Genomic DNA, 23,224 nt, shown 5'->3' with positions numbered 1-23,224 from the left:
AGCATGGAACTGAGAAGGCTGTGCACTGCAAGGTGACAGCGAGTGTTTCGGGTGGCCCACACGGAGCCGGCTCTCTGACGCCAGCTCAGACCAGCACTTGGAGGAAGATGCTCAGAGCGAGGCCATTAATGAAGCCCTGAATAAACTGCTCAGCATTTAGTGGCACTGAACAGTTCTTTCTTTCCCCTTGCATTATTGCTATTTCTTTTTTCTCATTTGGCCTTTTTACAAGAGAGCTGAACAGTCTTGTAGAATCAGGCTTTTTACACCATTTGGGGTAAACACTTTCATTTTGTTTGGTGTTTGACTTTCCAATCCATAGCTAAGTATAAAATCAAACATGATTTTCTGAATTCTTACTCTCAGTTTCTATATTTATCTCATTACAGACTAGTAACAGTTTCTAAATCAGAACTAATTAGGGACTACAATAAATGCTTGAGAGCATACACAAATCAACAATAGTAATAACATACTGAATACCAATTAGGAACTTTAACATATTAAATACCAATCAGAAAGGCCTAGGAAGTAAACTAGGACTTTGCGGTAAGCCAATAAACAATTGTGATGCATCTGCCTTTCTGTCCATTATAAGAGCCCTATAATGGGACTTGCACACATGCCTATTTTCTGAGACAACAGAAATCAGATAAACAATATGTTACACATGAACACCCTGTTGAGGTTCTTCATACTATGGATCACAATTGGTAATTATTTTATTTATTCTTTTCTTGATTATTGCTTGTGTTCACCCCAAGAATATCAGTTCAACAGGATAGGGTAATCCATCTTGTTTTCTATTGAGTTCTCAGCACCTGGCATAGTGGTTGGTTCACATAAGTGCTAAATAAAAAACATTTGGACTGACTGAGAGACAGTCAGATGAAAGGATGGATGGATGGACAAATTGGGGGGTGAGTAGGTGGCAGATAAATGGAAGAAATGAAAGAAGGGAGGGAAGGAGGAAGATGAAAGAAAGGAAGGAGGAAAAGAAGAGGGAAGGGCAGAATGAATAAACTTATTTAGTAGAATATGAATAAACTTATTATAGTAAATCTAAACAAATAGATATAGTCAATTTTGGTTAACTCAATTTAAAAATCTTGTTGAATTTTATATGCACACTTCTATTTCTGAATCAGCCCATTTTGTACAAACACATTCACCATACTTGATGATTTTCCAAACACAACAGTAAAGCTTTGTAGAAGCAATCTGAGTATGCCTTGTACAGGGAGGCATGAACAAAAAGAAGGTAAGGGAAATTCAAGAGCAGGAAGTGAACTGCTCTAAAGTCATATCAAGAACTTTTGATGATAAGTTCCTTGAGCTTCAGATTCTTAAATCATTAGCCAGGATTCTAATGATTAGGGTACATGACTACATTCTTTTTCCTTAAGAAGCAAATATTTAAATGTTTAGAAAACCAAGGTTTTATACTAGGATAAAACTGGATTAAGGCAATTTGTAAATCTTTACTTCTATAAAGTTTTAGCTATCTCTCTGGTTTCCTTATATTGCATTAAGTCAGACATGGCTTTCAACAACATGTCTAATTGATTCATACCTAACAAAGTCTTCTGTTGTGTATATACTTGGCACATAATAATTCTTTTCCGGGATTTGTTTTAAGAAGGCCAGACTACTTCCCGCAAATAAGCCTTTAAGACAGATGTTAATTCTAAGTCAATGTTTTCTAGTAACTTCAATGCACCTCCTCTTTGATAATTTTGGATCAAGATAAATCACAATGTTATGTAGAGAGTTAAACAGTGTTGAATTTGGTGCTAGTTGTAATTTCATTGTACCATGAATAGAACAGTTTCAGTACATTCTTCTCAGAGAGTCTTATTCACAATTTTAATACTGTAATAGATTGAAAACTGTTATAATTATCATTTATCTTCCTGTGGTCTCTATAAATCAAATGTCAAATCAAATGAAATTTAGATCCCTAAAGTTACAATAACTGTAATTTTATATGTTGATTGATCTGTTTATTATTAATAAAACATAATTTATAATGTAATAAGTTCTTGAGACTCTACTCTTTACATAACCGGTATAAGTAACTGAATGATTCCAATACTTCACATCAGTTTTTATCAAGTCAGAATGTCATATGTGTTTAAAAAAATCAAATAGATATTAGGTGCTTATGCTGCTATGATCTGAGCCCTTGATATTATTTGAATTGTTTCTAGCATCTCAGTATTTTAGAGAGACTACAAATGGAGAAAGCAGATAAGCTCACCCAGATTAGGTCTTGAAGTCTGATTAAATATATTTAATCAGAGGACTACCCAGTACTGTAATATATATAATATGTCATCTGAGGCATTTTGATAAATCTAGGTTTATCATGAATGACCTACCTCCAAATTAAAATCCTAGCCTATACTTTGAGATGAAAAAGAAAAGGAAAAAGAAAAGAGAGATACTAGTTAGGGGAAAGTGACGTTAAAAATTTAGGCAAAAAATCAAAAGCTTTTAAGAAAAAACTATTTGAGACTGAAAAGAAAAATAAGTTTTCTTTTTTAAAGTTACTCTTTTTAAGTTAAACTTGTGAAATACTTGCTACATTACTCATGCACTGAAAATAAAATTTAAAGTACAGATTCTGTAAAGTAAAAGCCTAAATTAAGAGCCTAAAGAGTAAAAGGATTTCTCAACACTAAAGTAATTTCTATGGACAAAGTGCTTTAATAAGAAGATTGAACAATTTTTCTGCACAAAATATTATTTTGTCTTTTTGCCATGTAATGGGCTGAATATTTGTATCTCTCCTACATTCATATATTGAAATCCTAACCCCTCAATGTGACACTAGTAGAGGTAGGGTGGCTGGGAGGTGATTTGGTCACAAGAGTGGAGCCTTCATGATGGGATTCAGTAAAGTTCAGTTCAGTCACTTAAGTCATGTCTGACTCTTTGTGACCTCATGGACTGCAGCACACCAGGCTTACTGTCCATCACCAACTCCCGGAGCCTGCTCAAACTCATGTTTATCGCGTTGGTGGTGCCATCCAACCATCTCATCTTCTGTCATCACCTTCTTCTCCTCTCACCTTCAATCTTTCCCAGCATTAGGGTCTTTTCCAATGAGTCGGTTCTTCATATCAAGTGGCCAGAGTATTGGAGTTTCAGTTTCAAATTCAGTCCTTCCAATGGATATTCAGGACTGATTTCCTTTAGGATGGACTGGTTGGATCTCTTTGCAGTCCAAGGGACTCTCAAGAGTCTTCTCCAACACCACAGTTCAAAAGCAACAATTCTTTGGTGCTTACCTTTCTTTATAGTCCAACTCTCACATCCATACATGACTACTGGAAAAACCATAGCTTTGACTAGATGGACCTTTGTTGGCAAAGTAATGTCTTTGCTTTTTAATATGCTACATATGTTGGTCACAGCTTTTTTTCCAAGGAGCAAGCGTCTTTTAATTTCATGGCTGCAGTCATCATCTGCATGATTTTGGAGCCCCCCAAAATAAAGTTTCTCACTATTTCCATTATTTCCCCATCTATTTGCTATGAAGTAACAGGACTGGATATTGGAGAAGGAAATGGCAACCCACTCCAGTGTTCTTGCCTGGAGAATCCCAGGGACGGCGGAGCCTGGTGGGCTGCCGTCTGTGGGGTTGCACAGAGTCAGACACGACTGAAGCAACTTAGCAGCAGCAGCAGCAACAGGACCGGATGCCACGATCTTAGTTTTCTGACTGTTGAGTTTGAAGCCAATTTTTCACTCTCCTCTTTCACTTTCATCAAGACGCTTTTTAGTTCTTCTTTGCCTTCTGCTATAAAGGTGGTGTCATCTGCATATCTGAGGTTGTTGATATTTCTCCCGGCAATCTTGATTCCAGCTTCTGCTTCATCCAGCCCAGCATTTCTCATGATGTACTCTGCATATAAGTTAAATAAGCAGGGTGACAATATACAGCCTTGAAGTACTATTTTCCTGATTTGGAACCAGTCTGCTGTTCCATGTCCAGTTCTAACTGTTGCTTCTTGATGTGCATACAGATTTCTCAGGAGGCAGATAAGAAGGTAAGGTATTCCCATCTCTTAAAGAATTTTCCACAGTTTGTGGTGATCCACACAATCAAAGGCTTTGGTGCAGTCAATAAAGCAGAAGTAGATGTTTTTCTGGAACTGTCTTGCTTTTTTTGATGATCCAACGGATGTTGGTGATTAGATCTCTGTTTCCTCTGCCTTTCTAAATCCAGTTTGAACATCTGGAAGTTCACGGTTCGCGTACTTTTGAAGCCTAGTTTGGAGAATTTTGAGCAATACTTTGCTAGTGTGTGAGATAACCGCAATTGTGCATAGTCTGAACATTCTTTGGCATTGCCTTTCATTAGGATTGGAATGAAAACTGACCTTTTCCAGTCCTGTGGCCACTGCTGAGCTTTCCAAATTTGCTGGCATATTGAGTGCAGCACTTTCACAGCATCATCTTTCAGGATTTGAAATAGCTCAACTGGAATTCCATCACCTCCACTAGCTTTGTTTGTAGTGATGCTTTCTAAGGCCCACTTGACTTCACATTCCAGGATGTCTGGCTCTAGGTCAGTGATCACACTATCGTGATGATCTGGGTCATAAAGATCTTTTTTGTACAGTTCTGTGTATTCCTGTCACCTCTTCTTAATATCTTCTGCTTCTGTTAGGTCCATACCATTTTTGTCCTTCATTGTGCCCATCTTTGCAGGAAATGTTTCCTTGGTATCTATTTTTCTTGAAGAGAACCCTAGTCTTTCCCATTCTATTGTTTTCCTCTATTTCCTTCCATTGATCACTGAGGAAGGTTTTCTTATTTCTCCTTGCTATTCTTTGGAACTCTGCATTCAAATGCATGTATCTTTCCTTTTCTCCTTTGTCTTTTGCTTCTTTTCTTTTCTCAGCTATTTGTAAGGCCTCTTCAGACAACCATTTTGCCTTTTTGCATTTCTTTTTCTTGGGGATGGTCTTGATCACTGCCTCCCGAACAATGACACAATCCTCCATCCATAGTTCTTCAGGCAGTTTGTCTATAGGATCTAATCCCTTGAATCTATTGAATATAATCCCTAGAATCAGCCATAGGTGAACCCATGTCCCCACCCTCCCGAACTTCCCTCCCAGGCAGGGAGGTTCTTTACCACTAGTGCCACCTGGGAAGCCCTAGGGAAATCTAAACAAACCGCTGGAGGCTCAGTGTGGTAAAGTCTGAGAGTAAAAAACTCCCAGGGAGCCATTCATAGGGAAGACGCACACACTTTTATAAGTATTACCTCCAAGAGCCCCCTACCAACAGTTAATCTCACAATGAAGTACACAGAAATATTTTCTGATATCCTCAGGAAAAGGTGAGAACAACAATTTTATAATATTCCAGAACATCCTGTTTTTCTTAACAAAGCCTCCTTCAAGAGAAACTATTTTACCAGAACTGAACCTACTGGTTTTTTTGTTTGTTTTTTTTTTAAGAACCTAACCGATCAAAGAAAGGAAAATATTCAGCACCAGCCCACACAAGTGTACTACTGCATCTAAAAGGGGAGAAAAATCTGAGAAGCACTTGTGCAGCCCAAGGGCACAGTCTCAGTAAAGGACCGAGACATAATTATAGAGCAATAGAACACTTCCCTGTACCCCAAACCCGACACGAGTGAAGGCCTAATTATTTGAGTTTCTTTTATCTAGAATATAATGCCATTTGTCAACAAAAAATTACAACATATACTAAAAGGCACAAAACACAGCGTGAAGACACTGAGCAAGCACCAAAGCCAGTCAGATATGCCGGAAATGTGACAATTATCAGTCTGGGAATTTAAAACAACAATGAACAATATGTTAAAAGCGCTAAGGAAAAAAGTAGAAAACATGCAGGAACAGGTATTGTAAACAGAGAGGAGGAAATGCTAATAAAATTCAAAAAGAAATGCAAGAGAGAAAATACAACAACACCATGGTAACAGAAAAGAAGAATGCTTATGGTGGGTACAGGAGACAGAACATGGCTAAGGGAAAAAATCTGTGAGCTTGAGGATATGAGAACAGAAATCTCCAAACCAAAAACAAAGAGAAAAAAGCCTAAAAGGAAAAATTCAAAATATCCAAAAACTATGGGACAATTACAAAAGGTATCATGCGCCAATAATGGAAATACCAGAAAGAAAAGAAAGACAGAAAGGAACAAAAATATTTGAGACAATAATGACTGAGAACTTCTCCAAATTAATGTCAAAGACTAAATCACAGGTCCAGGAAGCTCATAGAACATCAAGCAGAATAAATGCCAAAAACCAAATATCAGATCAGTCGCTCAGTCGTGTCCAACTCTTTGTGACCCCATGAATCGCAGCACGCCAGGCCTCCCTGTCCATCACCAACTCCCGGAGTTCACTCAGACTCACGTCCATCGAGTCAGTGATGCCATCCAGCCATCTCATCCTCTGTCGTCCCCTTCTCCTCTTGCCCCCAATCCCTCCCAGCATCAGAGTCTTTTCCAATGAGTCAACTCTTCGCATGAGGTGGCCAAAGTACTGGAGTTTCAGCTTTAGCATCATTCCTTCCAAAGAAATCCCAGGGCTGATCTCCTTCAGAATGGACTGGTTGGATCTCCTTGCAGTCCAAGGGACTCTCAAGAGTCTTCTCCAACACCACAGTTCAAAAGCATCAATTCTTCGGCGCTCACCCTTCTTCACAGTCCAACTCTCACATCCATACATGACCACAGGAAAAACCATAGCCTTGACTAGACGAACCTTTGTTGGCAAAGTAATGTCTCTGCTTTTGAATATGCTGTCTAGGTGGGTCATAACTTTCCTTCCAAGGAATAAGCATCTTTTAATTTCATGGCTGCAGTCAACATCTGTAGTGATTTTGGAGCCCAGAAAAATAAAGTCTGACACTGTTTCCACTGTTTCCCCATCTATTTTCCATGAAGTGATGGGACCAGATACCATGATCTTCGTTTTCTGAATGTTGAGCTTTAAGCCAACTTTTTCACTCTCCACTTTCACTTTCATCAAGAGGCTTTTGAGTTCCTCTTCACTTTCTGCCATAAGGGTGGTGTCATCTGCATATCTGAGGTTATTGACATTTCTCCCGGCAATCTTGATTCCAGTTTGTGTTTCTTCCAGTCCAACGTTTCTCATGATGTACTCTGCATAGAAGTTAAATAAACAGGGTGACAATATACCGCCTTGACGAACTCCTTTTCCTATTTGGAACCAGTCTATGGTTCCATGTCCAGTTCTAACTGTTGCTTCCTGACCTGCATACAAATTTCTCAAGAGGCAGATCAGGTGGTCTGGTATTCCCATCTCTTGAAGAATTTTCCACAGTTGATTGTGATCCACACAGTCAAAGGCTTTGGCATAGTCAATAAAGCAGAAATAGATGCTTTTCTGGAACTCTCTTGCTTTTTCCATGATCCAGCAGATGTTGGCAATTTGATCTCTGGTTCCTCTGCCTTTTCTAAAACCAGCTTGAACATCAGGAAGTTCACGGTTCACATATTGCTGAAGCCTGGCTTGGAGAATTTTGAGCATTACTTCACTAGCGTGTGAGATGAGTGCAATTGTGCGGTAGTTTGAGCATTCTTTGGCATTGCCTTTCTTTGGGATTGGAATGAAAATTGACCTTTTCCAGTCCTGTGGCCACTGCTGAGTTTTCCAAATTTGCTGGCATACTGAGTGCAGCACTTTCACAGCATCATCTTTCAGGATTTGGAATAGCTCAACTGGAATTCCATCACCTCCACTAGCTTTGTTTGTAGTGATGCTTTCTAAGGCCCACTTGACTTCACATTCCAGGATGTCTGGCTCTAGGTGAGTGATCACACCATTGTGATTATCTGGGTTGTGAAGATCTTTTTTGTACAGTTCTTCTGTGTATTCTTGCCATCTCTTCTTAATATCTTCTGCTTCTGTTAGGTCCATACCATTTCTGTCCTTTATTGAGCTCATCTTTGCAAGAAATGTTCCTTTGGTATCTGATTTTCTTGAAGAGATCCCTAGTCTTTCCCATTCTGTTGTTTTCCTCTATGATATTCAGATGACAGAAAACCATAGATAAAGAAAAAAATCTTGAAAGAAGCAAGAGGAAAAAAACACCTTACTTATAAAGTAACCAAAAAAAGAACTAAATCCAACTATTCTTCAGAAAACATTCAAGCCAAAAAAGAATGGAGTGAAATATTTAAAGTGTTGAGAGAAAAAAGCCACCAACTTAGAATTCTGTACCTTGTGAAATTAGTGAGAAGTAAAGACTTTCTCATTTTCAACTAGTCCAAATCACCTTTTAACAAACAGTACTGGAGTACTTCACAGGTAATAGAAGTATGTTATCATAACAAAATAAAGTTGCCCCTTCAACAGGGTGGGTGTAAGGGGTACCCACCCTCTGTGCAGTCAATAAATATTCGCTCTATTTATCCGTAGTCCCTTTGTATTTAGGATTCTACATCATCTGATTCAACCACACGTGAAAGTTGTAGCACTGTAGTGTTTACTATTGAACGTGATCTGGGTGTAAGTTCAAATGTGTGTTGTTCAAGGGTCAGCTGTATTTCCACTTCCTCCCTCTTGTCCCTTGTATTGTTGCTGCCATTTATTTTACTTATAGAGAAACATAAACATACATAATTGAATACAGTGTTGCCATTATTATTTTGAGCACAATGCTATCAACAGATCTACATAAATGAAGAGTACCAGAAAATGAATAGTAAAGGAGTACCATATAATGATAAATGGGACAATAATAGTCCAGAAAGATATAATAATAATGTTTAATATGTATATATCTAACAGCAGCATGTCAAAATACATGAGGCAAAAACTGACAGAACTGCAAACAGAAATAGATGAATCCACTGTTATACTTGAAGACTTCAATATACTATCAAAAATGGACAGACACAGAAGTGAAAAAATTATTAGAATTTTACATTCACCAAGATAAATCACATTATGGGCCATAAAACACAATATAAAGAATTTAAGAGAATGCATCTCATATAATGTATGTTCTCAGACCACAGTGGAATTAAACCAGAAATCAAGAACAGAATGACAGTTGGAAAATCCCAAAACATTTGGGCATTAAATAGCACATGGTTTAAAAAAGAAATCTCAAGAGAAACTTAAGTATATTTTGAACAGATGAAAATCAAAATGAAATTTATCAGATTGTGTGGTATGTAGAAAAAGCAGTGCAGAGGGAAATTTATAACATTAAATGCTATAGAAAAGAAGAAATACCTAATATAGCTAAGGGGGTGTGTGCTAAGTCACTTCAGTTGTGTCAGACTCTTTGCAACCCCACAGACTGTAGCCTGCCACTCTGTCCATGGGATTATCCCGGTTAGAATACTGGAATGGGTTGCCATGCCCTCCTTCCCAGGATCTTCCCAACCCAGGGATCAAACCCACATCTCTTGCATCTCCTGCATCCACAGGTGGGTTCTTTGCCACAGGTGGCATCCACTAGTGCCACCTGGGGAGCCCAAATATACTAATGCAATAGTAAATATTTATAGTATCACACAAATATCTAGTATAGAAAAGAATATAATATGTAATATAGAAAAGAATATCTAAAATCAATAGTTTAAGCTTCTATCATAGGAAATCAGAAAAAGAAGAGCAAATTTAATTCAAAATAGGCAGACAACAAATAAATAAATAAAAATTAAAGCAGAATCAACCAATTGGATTGAAAACAAAATCAGTAGGGAAAATTAATAAAATATAAAAACTGGTTCTTTGAAAAGACACTAAATTTTATGTTTCTAGCCAGGCCAACTAAGAAAATGAGAGTGATGACATAAACTACTATTGAAAATGAAAGAATAGTTACATTATTTACATAAGGAATACAGTTAATATATTTATAACTTTGTATAGGGATGGATGGTTTCTAGACTTCTTGTGGTGAACATTTCATAATGTATACAGATGTCAAATCACTATGTAGTACACCTAAACCTTACATAATATTGTATGTCAACTATATTACAATTAAAAATATATATATATATTTTTTTTTTTAGGAATCAAAATTTGGCTATTTTATTTTCTAGGAGGACTGGAACAGAATGGAGACTATGATAATATTTCCAATACTCCTTTCTTTTTTTTTTTTTCAATGCCATTCTCCCAAATCTTCCCACCCTCTCCCTCTCCCACAGAGTCCATAAGACTGTTCTATACATCAGTGTCTCTTTTGCTGTCTCGTACACAGGGTTATCGTTACCATCTTTCTAAATTCCATATATATGCGTTAGTATACTGTATTGGTGTTTTTCCTTATGGCTTACTTCACTCTGTATAATAGGCTCCAGTTTCATCCACCTCATTAAAACTGATTCAAATGTATTCTTTTTAATGGCTGAGTAATACTCCATTGTGTATATGTACCACAGCTTTCTTATCCATTCATCTGCTGATGGACATCTAGGTTGCTTCCATGTCCTGGCTATTATAAACAGTGCTGCGATGAACATTGGGGTACATGTGTCTCTTTCCCTTCTGGTTTCCTCAGTGTGTATGCCCAGCAGTGGGATTGCTGGATCATAAGGCAGTTCTATTTCCAGTTTTTTAAGGAATCTCCACACTGTTCTCCATAGTGGCTGTACTAGTTTGCATTCCCACCAACAGTGTAAGAGGGTTCCCTTTTCTCCACACCCTCTCCAGCATTTATTATTTGTAGACTTTTGGATCGCAGCCATTCTGACTGGTGTGAAATGGTACCTCATAGTGGTTTTGATTTGCATTTCTCTGATAATGAGTGATGTTGAGCATCTTTTCATGTGTTTGTTAGCCATCTGTATGTCTTCTTTGGAGAAATGTCTATTTAGTTCTTTGGCCCATTTTTTGATTGGGTCATTTATTTTTCTGGAGTTGAGCTGTAGTAGTTGCTTGTATATTTTTGAGGTTAGTTGTTTGTCGGTTGCTTCATTTGCTATTATTTTCTCCCATTCTGAAGGCTGTCTTTTCACCTTGCTAATAGTTTCCTTTGATGTGCAGAAGCTTTTAAGTTTAATTAGGTCCCATTTGTTTATTTTTACTTTTATTTCCAATATTCTGGGAGGTGGATCTTAGAGGATCCTACTGTGATGTATGTCAGAGAGTGTTTTGCCTATGTTCTCCTCTAGGAGTTTTATAGTTTCTGGTCTTACGTTGAGATCTTTAATCCATTTTGAGTTTATTTTTGTATATGGTGTTAGAAAGTGTTCTAGTTTCATTCTTTTACAAGTGGTTGACCAGATTTCCCAGTACCACTTGTTAAAGAGATTGTCTTTAATCCATTGTATATTCTTGCCTCCTTTGTCAAAGATAAGGTGTCCATATGTGCGTGGATTTATCTCTGGGCTTTCTATTTTGTTCCATTGATCTATATTTCTGTCTTTGTGCCAGTACCATACTGTCTTGATAACTGTGGCTTTGTAGTAGAGCCTGAAGTCAGGTAGGTTGATTCCTCCAGTTCCATTTTTCTTTCTCAAGATCGCTTTGGCTATTCGAGGTTTTTTGTATTTCCATACAAATTGTGAAATTATTTGTTCTAGCTCTGTGAAGAATACTGTTGGTAGCTTGATAGGGATTGCATTGAATCTATAAATTGCTTTGGGTAGTATACCCATTTTCACTATATTGATTCTTCCAATCCATGAACATGGTATATTTCCCCATCTATTAGTGTCCTCTTTGATTTCTTTCACCAGTGTTTTATAGTTTTCTATATATAGGTCTTTAGTTTCTTTAGGTAGATATATTCCTAAGTATTTTATTCTTTTCGTTGCAATGGTGAATGGAATTGTTTCCTTAATTTCTCTTTCTGTTTTCTCATTGTTAGTGTATAGGAATGCAAGGGATTTCTGTGTGTTGATTTTATATCCTGCAACTTTACTATATTTATTGATTAGTTCTAGTAATTTTCTGGTGGAGTCTTTAGGGTTTTCTATGTAGAGGATCATGTCATCTGCAAATAGTGAGAGTTTTACTTCTTCTTTTCCAATTTGGATTCCTTTTATTTCTTTTTCTGCTCTGATTGCTGTGGCCAAAACTTCCAAAACTATGTTGAATAGTAATGGTGAAAGTGGGCACCCTTGTCTTGTTCCTGACTTTAGAGGAAATGCTTTCAATTTTTCACCATTGAGGATAATGTTTGCTGTGGGTTTGTCATATATAGCTTTTATTATGTTGAGGTATGTTCCTTCTATTCCTGCTTTCTGGAGAGTTTTTATCATAAATGGGTGTTGAATTTTGTCAAAGGCTTTCTCTGCATCTATTGAGATAATCATATGGTTTTTGTTTTTCAATTTGTTGATGTGGTGTATTACATTGATTGATTTGCGGATATTGAAGAATCCTTGCATCCCTGGGATAAAGCCCACTTGGTCATGGTGTATGATCTTTTTAATGTGTTGTTGGATTCTGATTGCTAGAATTTTGTTTAGGATTTTTGCATCTATGTTCATCAGTGATATTGGCCTGTAGTTTTCTTTTTTTGTGGGATCTTTGTCAGGTTTTGGTATTAGGGTGATGGTGGCCTCATAGAATGAGTTTGGAAGTTTACCTTCCTCTGCAATTTTCTGGAAGAGTTTGAGCAGGATAGGTGTTAGCTCTTCTCTAAACTTTTGGTAGAATTCAGCTGTGAAGCCGTCTGGACCTGGGATTTTGTTTGCTGGAAGATTTTTGATTACAGTTTCAATTTCCGTGCTTGTGATGGGTCTGTTAAGGTTTTCTATTTCTTCCTGGTCGAGTTTTGGAAAGTTGTACTTTTCTAAGAATTTGTCCATTTCTTCCTCGTTGTCCATTTTATTGGCATATAATCGTTGATAATAGTCTCTTATGATCCTTTGTATTTCTGTGTTGTCTGTTGTGATCTCTCCATTTTCGTTTCTAATTTTATTGATTTGATTTTTCTCCCTTTGTTTCTTGATGAGTCTGGCTAATGGTTTGTCAATTTTATTTATGCTTTCAAAGAACCCGCTTTTGGCTTTGTTGATTTTTGCTATGGTCTCTTTTGTTTCTTTTGCATTTATTTCTGCTCTAATTTTTAAGATTTCTTTCCTTCTACTAACCCTGGGGTTCTTCATTTCTTCCTTTTCTAGTTGCTTTAGGTGTAGAGTTAGGTTATTTATTTGACTTTTTTCTTGTTTCTTGAGGTGTGCCTGTATTGCTATGAACTTTCCCCTTAGGACTGCTTTTACCGTGTCCCACAGGTTTTGGGTTGTTGTGTTTTCATTTTCATTCATTTCTATGCAAATTTTGATTTCTTTTTTGATTTCTTCTGTGATTTGTTGGTTATTCAGCAGCGTGTTGTTCAGCCTCCATATGTTGGAATTTTTAATAGTTTTTCTCCTGTAATTGAGATCTAATCTTACTGCATTGTGGTCAGAAAAGATGCTTGGAATGATTTCTATTTTTTTGAATTTACCAAGGCTAGCTTTATGGCCCAGGATGTGATCTATCCTGGAGAACGTTCCATGTGCGCTTGAGAAAAAGGTGAAATTCATTGTTTTGGGGTGAAATGTCCTATAGATATCAATTAGGTCTAACTGGTCTATTGTATCGTTTAAAGTTTGTGTTTCCTTGTTAATTTTCTGTTTAGTTGATCTATCCATAGGTGTGAGTGGGGTATTAAAGTCTCCCACTATTATTGTGTTATTGTTAATTTCTCCTTTCATACTTGTTAGCATTTGTCTTACACAAAAACAAGACCCCTACATATGTTGTCTACAGGAAACCCACCTCAAACAGGGGACACATACAATTAAAAATATTTTTAAAGAAATGAAAGAGGAAAAATCATTACATCTGAGCATGTATTATTAAGAGAGTAATAAGGAAATACTATGAACATCTCCATGCCCAGTAGTTTCATAACAGGTGAAATGAACAAATTCCTCGAAACATACAAAATCTGCCAAAACTCATAACAAACAATCTGAATAGGCACATATTTTTAAAAAGAGATTGAACTGCTAATTAATAATCTTCCAAATCAGAAAGGACAAATTCTAGATAGATTCATGGTAAATTCTACAAGATAGTTGAAGCAGTAATTCTACCAGTTCTCTACAATCTCATTCAGAAGATGGAAGCAAAAGTGATACATCCTAAGTCATTCTATGAGAGTAAAAAGTGAAGCTGCTCAGTTGTGTCTGACTCTTTGCCATTCCATGGACTATAGTCTTCCAGGCTCCTCCATCTGTGGGATTTCCCAGGCAAGAATACTGGACTGAGTTGCCATTTCCTTCTCCAGGGTATCTTCCTGACCCAAGGATTGAACCCAGGTCTCCTGCATTGCAGGCAGACTCTTTACCATCTGAGCCACCAGTGAAGGCCGAATTGCCATAATACCAAAACTAAAGACATTAGAAATCAATATTTCTCCTAAACTTAGTTGTGAAGTGCTTAAAAATATTAACAAGTCAAATCCAGCAATATATACAGAGAATTATATACTATGAGCAAGTGGGATTTATCCTAGATATGAAAGGTTGGTTCAACATTTGAAAAATCAATGAATAAAATCTATCATATATCAACAGGCATGAAAAATCATATTACCATATTAACAGATGCAGAAAAAACACAAGATAAAATCCACCACCAATTTCTGATTTAAAAAAACTCTTAGCAAAGTAGGAATAGAGGGGGAAGGTCATCAACTTGATAAAGAACATCTACAGAAATCCTACAGTTATTACTTAATGATGAAAAACTTAGCTTTCCTCCTAAGATCAACTGAAGGCAAGAATTCTCCTCTTATTACTTTCAACATCCTACTAGTGTGTGTGTGTGTGCTAAACCACTTCAGCTGTGTTCAACTATATGCGACCCTATGGACTGTAGCCCCCCGGGCTCTTCTGTCCATGGGGATTCTCCAGGCAAGAATACTGGAGTGGGTTCCATGCCCTCCTCCAGGGAATCTTCCCAATCCAGGGATAGAACCCACATTTCTACGTCTCCTGTAGTCTTAGCTAATGCAACAAGACAAGAAAAGGAAATAAAAGGCATACTGATTGAGAATTAAAAAAATAAAACTGTTCTTGTTTGCAGATGAACTTACCATCTATATAGAAAGTACAAAAGAACAACACTATAAACTCCTAGAACTAATAAGTGATTATAGCAAGGTTGCAGGATACAGGTTTATATACATAAGTCAACTGCTTTCCTACATACCAGCAATGAAGAAGTGGAATTTGAGAACAAAATACAATTTACATTAACACTCCCCAAAATGAAATACTCAGGTATAAATTTAAGAAAATATATACAAGACGAAGATGATAAAAATACAAAACTGATTAATTTAATCAAATAAGACTTAGAGAAATGGAAAGATGTTCCACGTTCATGGATAGGAAACTCAATATGAACCAAGATGTTGGTTCTTTCCAACTTGATCTATAGATTCAATGCAATCCTAATCAAAATCCAAGCAAGTTATTTTATGAATATGGAAAACAGATTCTAAAGTTTATATGGAAGTGCAAAAGAACAGTCAACATATTATTGAAGGAGAAGAACAAAGACAGAGGACCGACACTACTGAACTTCCATGACTTTGGAAGTTGACTGAAAAGACTGCTGCTGCTGCTAAGTCACTTCAGTCGTGTCCGACTCTGTGCGACCCCATAGACGGCAGCCCACCAGGCTCCCCTGTCCCTGGGATTCTCCAGGCAAGAACACTGGACTGGGTTGCCATTTCCTTATCCAATGCATGAAAGTGAAAAGTGAAAATGAAGTCGCTCAGTCACGTCCAACTCCTAGAGACCCCATGGACTGCAGCCTACCAGGCTTCTCCACCCATGGGATTTTCCAGGCAAGAATACTGGAGTGGGTTGCCATTGCCTTCTTTGCTTGAAAGATTAAGACAGCCTAATAAAAACACCTTCAGTTTTTCAGCTGTTTGCTCAATGGTTCTCTTTAACTTCACTTCTCTTTAATTCCACTTATCTCCTTTCCTCTTGTCTCAAAAACAAAAACAAACAAAACCAAAACCAAACAAACCCAAGTACTCTACAGTACCAAGATAATTCCATCTATGTACCCATCATCTTAGACAAGTGTTCTTGCTTTCTCTTTCCCACCACCAACATTGTTGTTCTACATGACCCCTCATTTCAGGACTCACCCGTTCCCTAAGCCTTTGCAATTAGGCTTCTACTCGCACTCGTCTACACCTAATGACTCAGACCACTGTCCCCACTCCTTGGCCAGTAGGGCTCAAGAACATGCATTTCTCACAAGTACTCAAGTGATACAGGTGATGCTGGTGCAGGAACCACACTTTGTGAACCACTGCTCTCAAAGACCCTGAGATAGCAAAATCAATTAGGGTTTTCTGAGTCATCAACTCCCTTTATTGCTTTGGTTCTCAAGATCCATAATCTGCATCATTTGCACAAATCTTGGCTTCGGTTACATCCTTTATGCATCCTCCAGTTACTGAACGACTGAACCAGTCATTGTTTTCTGTACATGCCTTGTGCCTCATGTTATTCCCTCTGCTTATAGCACCCTTCTTCACCCACATTTGATAATTCAAATCACAGTTTAAGTCTTAAGTCTCATTCTAAAGGCCAGTTCCTCTGGAAAACCTTGCCTGAATAGCCCAACTCCCAGCCAAATGGTAACAACTGGCTTTGAAAGTGGCTCAGCCAAATGAAGTCCTTTGAAGCCTCAGCTTTGTTAGCTTCACAGTAAATCTGTTTCAGCTCTTGCTGGATCTAGCATTTTGCCTTTTAGTCTGACATCTTCTGTGACAGATCTCTCTCTCTTTCTCTCCTCTTTCTTCTGCTTTTGCTTCTCATTCTTTTAAGAGAAATGAGTGAAAAAGAACTTTGAGGTCAGAGAGATCTGAGTTTGACATCCTCGCTATGTCACTCAATTGAACATTGTTTCTTCCACTATGCAGAAAAAGGGTAATAACAACTACCTTTGGAGTTATAATAAGACCTAATGTTATAGAAAATAAAGGTTTTTAAACACAATGTTAAACACAATGCTTAAGACACAATGTGCATTTGATAAACATTTACAGTCTTATGTAAATAATTTTCAATTCCCCCAAAGCACCTAGGGAGTGTCTTGCAAATACACACAGCCTGCTTACTGCATAAACATTCCGAGAAGATGGAATGCCTGAACATATTGCTCCTTCCTCATTTTACACTATCTCTGATCACTATTGTCAGATCAAGGAAACTACCTACAGAAATGAGGGCTCTAAAACTCTGTCACTCTATTAGGACTTGTTTGAATTTACTTTAGTGGGCAAGTAAGCACTGGAAAAGCAAATGGATGAAAGGATGCCAGGGAGAGTGAAAGAAAATAATTTACCAAATCTGTCCTTGCTGTGTATCAACCTATCTGTTGCTATTATCATAAAGTCACAGTGCCTTTGGCATCCATCCTGGTGACCGTCAGCTGCCTATGGCATTCAAGATGTGTAAAGCAAAAAAGAGTAACTAATTATGCTTTTCTCAATGGAAAGGAAGAGTGAAGGCAAACCATTAATTTTACTTAGTTTCAAGGTGTAACTTTAAACATTCTCACTCTGATACTAGATAAAAATTCAATCTAAAACCTATTCATTCCATTTATGCCCATTTATACCTGTTTTCTGTAAGAAAAGGAAAAAAATTAATTCTTGATGAACATGAATGTAGGAGAGAGCTAATTTTAGTAGTATGTGAATATATTTTTCCTAACTAGAGTAAAAGTTAAGTCAAAATTTCCACTGTGCCACTGCAAGCCAATTAGCACAATATGTAGAGAATTTTTGCTCACTCTATGTCTTTTTCTTCTTAGAACTTTGTATAATATATCAAATGATCAAATCTTCTAAAGCCACGGGCCAAGGCAAGGGAAAGTAGTCAGTTTTTACGTAGGTGACAGTGACGGTGGACTCTCACCAGTGTAAAAAGCAGTCTGTTTGAAATTAAACCACAAAGAGATGAAGTTTTAAATTTCAGTTTTCATAAAACTTGGCTCAATGGTATTCCATTTCAATTGTAAAGAAAAAGAAAATAGTCAAAACAATATACTACTCCTGTCTAGACTTAGAGGGTCGCAGAATAAGGAATCTGGAGAGAATGTAAAATCATATTTACAAAGCATAAAATGTGGGAGAATGACCATCCCCTTCTCAAACAATCAATTCTAGACTCTGTATTTGAGTAACTTCTGCAAATTCAGCCCAGCTGGGATCCATAAGAGACACTTCAAAATAGTGCAAGGTTATTTCTTATTAAATAATAGAAATGCTTGCCTCATAAATAATTATTCCTTAGCAAATTACTGGGGAAAAAAGCTTTACAATCCATACCATGATGAAGACTCCAACCAGAAAAAATGAAAAAAGCGAAGGAAAAAAGTACCACTTGTTTGAAAGACTGTCAAATAGGTAAAATTTTAAGTCTTTAGATGGAGTTAGCAACAAAATATTTCCCTCACCTGAAATGGAGGATAGTTTCAAGATGCAAAATCTAGAATTAAAATTTGGTTTATGTAACAGTTTCTTTAGTTAGTAAAGTAGCAATAATTAGATATTCTGCAAGTATAACAACACTTAAAATGGTCCCATTATATGCCCAGGAGTGGGACTGCTGGATCATATGGTAGCTCTATTTTTAGATTTTAAGGAACCTCTACACTGTTCTCCATAGTGGCTATATCAATTTATATTCCCACCAACAGTCTAGGAGAGTTTCCTTCTCTCCACACCCTCTTCAGCATTTATAGATTCAGACAGGTGTGAAGTGATACCTCACTGTGTTTTGATTTCAATTTCTATGATAATTAGTGATATTGAACATCTTTTGGTAATCTGTATAACTTCTTTGGCAAAGTATCTATTTAAATCTTCCATCAATTTTCTGATTAGGTTGTTTTTTTCACATTGAGCTGCATGAGCTGTTTGTGTATTTTGGAGATGAATACCTTGTTGCTCACTTCATTTGCAAATATTTTCTCCCACTCAGAAGGTAGACTTCTTGGTTTTGTTTATGGTTTCCTTTGCTATACAAAAGAGAAGCAAAAGACAAATGAGAAAAGGAAACATATACCCATATGAATGAAGAGTTCCAAAGAATAGCAAGGAGAGCTAAGAAAGCTTTCCTAAGTGTAAACACAGCAATGGCCACAGGACTAGAAAAGGCGAGTTTTCATTCCAATCCCAAAGAAAGGCAATGCCCAAAAATCTTCAAACTAATGCACAATTTCACTCATCTCACACGCTAGTAAAGTAATGCTCAAAATTCTCCAAACCAGGCTCAACACTATGTGAAACATGAACTTCCAGATGTTCAAGATGGATTTAGAAAGGACAGAGGACCCAGAGATCAAATTGTCAACATCCACTGGAGGTGGGGATACTTGTTAATTTATGTTGCCTAAGAACCAGCCTCTTAGAGGAGGCTATTAGGAGTAGGAGCAGAGGGTGGGCAGGGGGATGGAGAGAAGGGCGTCTTGGAAGCCCGCTCTGCTGCGGCCCCACACAGACCCCGCCGCCCTGGGGCCCCAGTGTATCCCCTAGAAGTTTAAAAAAAAAAAAAAATCCACTGGATCACAGAAAACGCAAGAGAATTCCAGAAAAATACCTACTTCTACTTCATTGACTATGCTAAAGCCTTTGACTGTGTGGATCACAATAAACTGTGGAAAATTCTGAGAGAAATGGGAATACCAGACCACCTGACCTGCCTCCTAAGAAATCTGTATGCAGGTCAAGAAGCAACAGTTAGAACTGGATATGGATAACAGACTGGTTCCAAATAGGGAAAAGAGCACATCAAGGCTGTATATTGTCACCCTGCTTATTTAACTTATATGCAGAGTACATCATAAGAAATGCTGGGTTGGCTGAAGCAGAAGCTGGAATCAAGATTGCCAGGAGAAATATCAATAACTTCAGATATGCAGATGACACCACCCTAATGGCAGAAAGTGAAGAACTAAACAGCCTCTTGATGAAAGGAAAAGATGAGAGTGTTGGCTTAAAACTCAACATGGCCAATAGATGGGGAAACAATGGAAAATTGAGAGACTTTATTTTCTTGGGCTCCAAAATCAGTACAGATGGTGACTACAGCCATGAAATTAAAAGATGTTTGCTCCTTGGAAGAAAAGCTATGACCAACCTAGACAGCATATTAAAAAGCAGAGACATTACTTTGCCAACAAAGGTCTGTCTAGTCAAAGCTACGGTTTTTCCAATAATCATGTATGGATGTGAGAGTTGGACCATAAAGAAAGCTAAGCGCCGAAGAATTGATGCTTTTGAACTGTGGTGTTGGAGAAGACTCTTGAGAGTCCCTTGGACTGCAAGGAGATCCAACCAGTCCATCCTAAAGGAGATCAGCCCTGGGTGTTCACTGGAAGGACTGATGCTGAAGCTGAAACTCCAATACTTTGGCCACCTGATGTGAAGAAATGACTCACTGGAAAAGACACTGATGTTAGGAAAGATTGAAGGAGGGAGGAGAAGGGGACGACAGAGGATCAGATTGTTGGATGGCATCACCAACTCGACGGACATGAGTTTGAGCAAGTTCTAGGAGTTGGTGATAGACAGGGAAGCTTGGCACACTGCAGTCCATGGGGTCGTAAAGAGTAAGATATGACTGAGCAACTGAACTAAACTTGCTATACAAAAGCTTTTAAGAATAATTAGGTTCCATTTGTCCATTTTCGCTGTTATTTTCATTACTTTAGGGGGTGGATCAAAAAAAATCTTGCTCCAACTTATGTCAAAGAATAGTCTGCCTATGTTTTTCTCTGATTTATAGTACAAGGCCTTACATTAAGGTCTTTAATCCATTTTGAGTTTATTTTTGTGTATGGTGTTAGGGAGTGTTCTAATTTCATTCTTCTGTATAGAAAACCATAATTTGAAAGGATGCACGCACCTCAATGTCACTGTAGCACTATTTACATTAGCTAGGAAATGGAAAAAACCTAAATATCCATCAACAGAGGAATGAATAAAGAAGATGTGTTACAAATATATATGGAATTTTACTCAGCCCTTAAAAAGGAATAAAATAATGCAATCTGTGGCAACACAGATGGATCTAGAGATTATTATACAGAGTAAAGTAAGTCAGAAAGAGAAAGACAAATATTGTATAATATCTCTTAAATGTGACTTACTTGCAAAGCAAAAATAGAGTCACAGATGTAGAAAACAAACTTATGGTTACCAAGGGGAGATGGGATGAACTGGTGGATTGAGACTGATATATATACACTGCTGTATATAAAATAGACAGCTAGTGAGAATCTACTGTATAGCACAGGGAACTTTACTCAGTGCTCCGTGGTGACCTAGATGGGAAGGGAATCCAAAAAAGTTGGATATGTGTATGTATGTAACTAATTCACTTAGGTGTACAACAGAAACTAATGCAACATTATAAGGCAACTATACTCCAATAACTTGGAGAAGGAAATGGCAACCTATTCTAGTGTTCTTGCCTAGAGAATCCCGTGGACAGAGGAGCCTGGTGGGCTGCTGTCCATGGGGTTGCACAGTCAGAGATGACTGAAGTGCCTTAGCATGCAGGCATGCACTGGAGAAGGAAATGGGAACCCACTCCAGTGTTCTTGCCCGGAGAATCCCAGGGACAGAGGAGCCTGGTGGGCTGCCATCTATGGGTCGCACAGAGTCGGACATGACTGAAGCGACTTAGCAGCAGCAGCATACTCCAATAAAAAAATAAGTAAGATGGTTCCATTATATAGATTCAGGACTCTGCAAAATAAATTTCACATGAAACAATACTGACTCCATATAATAACTTGAAAATATTTGTGTTCAACATCCTAGTCAACAATAAGAGTTACAAATGGATTCTGTCCACACATTGCTTTAGGCTACTGAGATTCACCTACTGAACACAGGTTTAACAAAGCAAGCAATGTTTAAATCTTACCCTCTGGCCGGGACTTATTGAGAAGGATATGTTCTCTAGTATGGCATTCCCTCCATCTGTATACTTTGCTGTGAGGTCTTTGACAGTCATTTGGCCCCCTGAGGGCCAGATGTCATCTTTCTTCACATGTTGATTCTCAATGATCATAACTTTTGAGGGCTGACTATCCTTGGATGGTCTGAATGAATTGTTAGGTTTACCATCTTCTGTTGGCATATCAATAAACTTAAAGACTCGGCTCACAGATCGCATCTGAAATAAAAATAATATTTTATTTTTTAAGAGTTGCAGAGAATGTCAAAATTAGTTTAATGTTTCCTAAAATATAACTGTAGGATGTGATACTAGCTAGTCATCAGTTGGTTATTTGTTAGGTTTCTCAATGAAGTAACAGGAAATAATTGGATAGAACTAAAAGCTTAACCAAGAGAATTAACTAGGATTTCTATAAATGGGCTCTTTATAAACCTGTTTATTTTTGTGATCACTTAACTCTCAGTTATGCAAGCCACACATAAATAGCCAAACTTTATTCAATGGAATAGATGATGTCAAGGGGAAACTTTTTTTCTACCATTGTGTAGTACAATGTTCTACAACTGATAAGTTACTATAAAATGTTTCAAACTTCAAAATCACTATATAAAAGGCTTTCCTTATTCTTGCAGTGCATTAATAACTATCAACAATTCTATGTCAGCTGGGTGGTAAGTGGACTCCTGAGGCTCAGTAAATTTTGAATAACTTCACAGTAATCTTCAAACAAATTTGAAGTCACTGGCATATATCTGTAGTTAAATATTACATTTTTAATCTAAATTACTTAAAGATCCATGTCCACTGCTGAGCAAAATGTGACTGTGTATAAGGGCTGTATTTGAAATTCAACCATTTTAAAAATTAATTTATTTTTAACATTTTATTTTATTGACGTATAGTTGATTTACAATGTTGTGTTAGTTTCTGCTATCACAAAGTGATTCAATTACTCAAATGTATACAAATCCTTTTTCATACTCTTTTCCATTACAGTTTATTGAATACAGTTCCCTGTGCAACAATAGGACCTTGCAGTTTGTCCATTCTGTATATAATAGTTTGCATCTGCTAACCCCGATCTCCCAATCCATCCCTCCCCCTTGGCAACCATAAACCCATTCTCTGTGTCTGTGAGTCTGTTTGTTTTGTAAATAAGTTCACTTATGTCATATTGTATGTCCACATGTGATATCATATGGTGTTTGTCTTCCTCTTTCTGACGTACTTTGCT

General features: G+C 37.4%; 1 protein-coding gene across 4 annotated transcripts in view; it reads right to left on the bottom strand.

Annotated features, from left to right (window-relative positions):
* Positions 1-23,224, bottom strand: part of CFTR (CF transmembrane conductance regulator) — a 264,214-nt gene that overhangs the window by 28,884 nt on the left and 212,106 nt on the right. For all 4 annotated transcript variants that reach the window (XM_086396784.1, XM_086396783.1, XM_086396785.1 and 1 more), the window contains exon 22: positions 21,955-22,206. In XM_086396784.1, the coding sequence (XP_086252910.1) occupies positions 21,955-22,206 (252 nt within the window). The remainder of the gene's footprint in view (positions 1-21,954; positions 22,207-23,224) is intronic.

The sequence above is a fragment of the Bos grunniens genome, chromosome 4 (genome assembly GCF_055505025.1).
Source record: "Bos grunniens cultivar Pamir isolate PY7600 chromosome 4, Bosgru_T2T1.0, whole genome shotgun sequence".
NCBI classification, from domain to species: Eukaryota; Metazoa; Chordata; class Mammalia; order Artiodactyla; family Bovidae; genus Bos; species Bos grunniens.
Note: the sequence above shows the minus strand (reverse complement) of the source record. Positions and strands in the feature narration are given on the sequence as shown.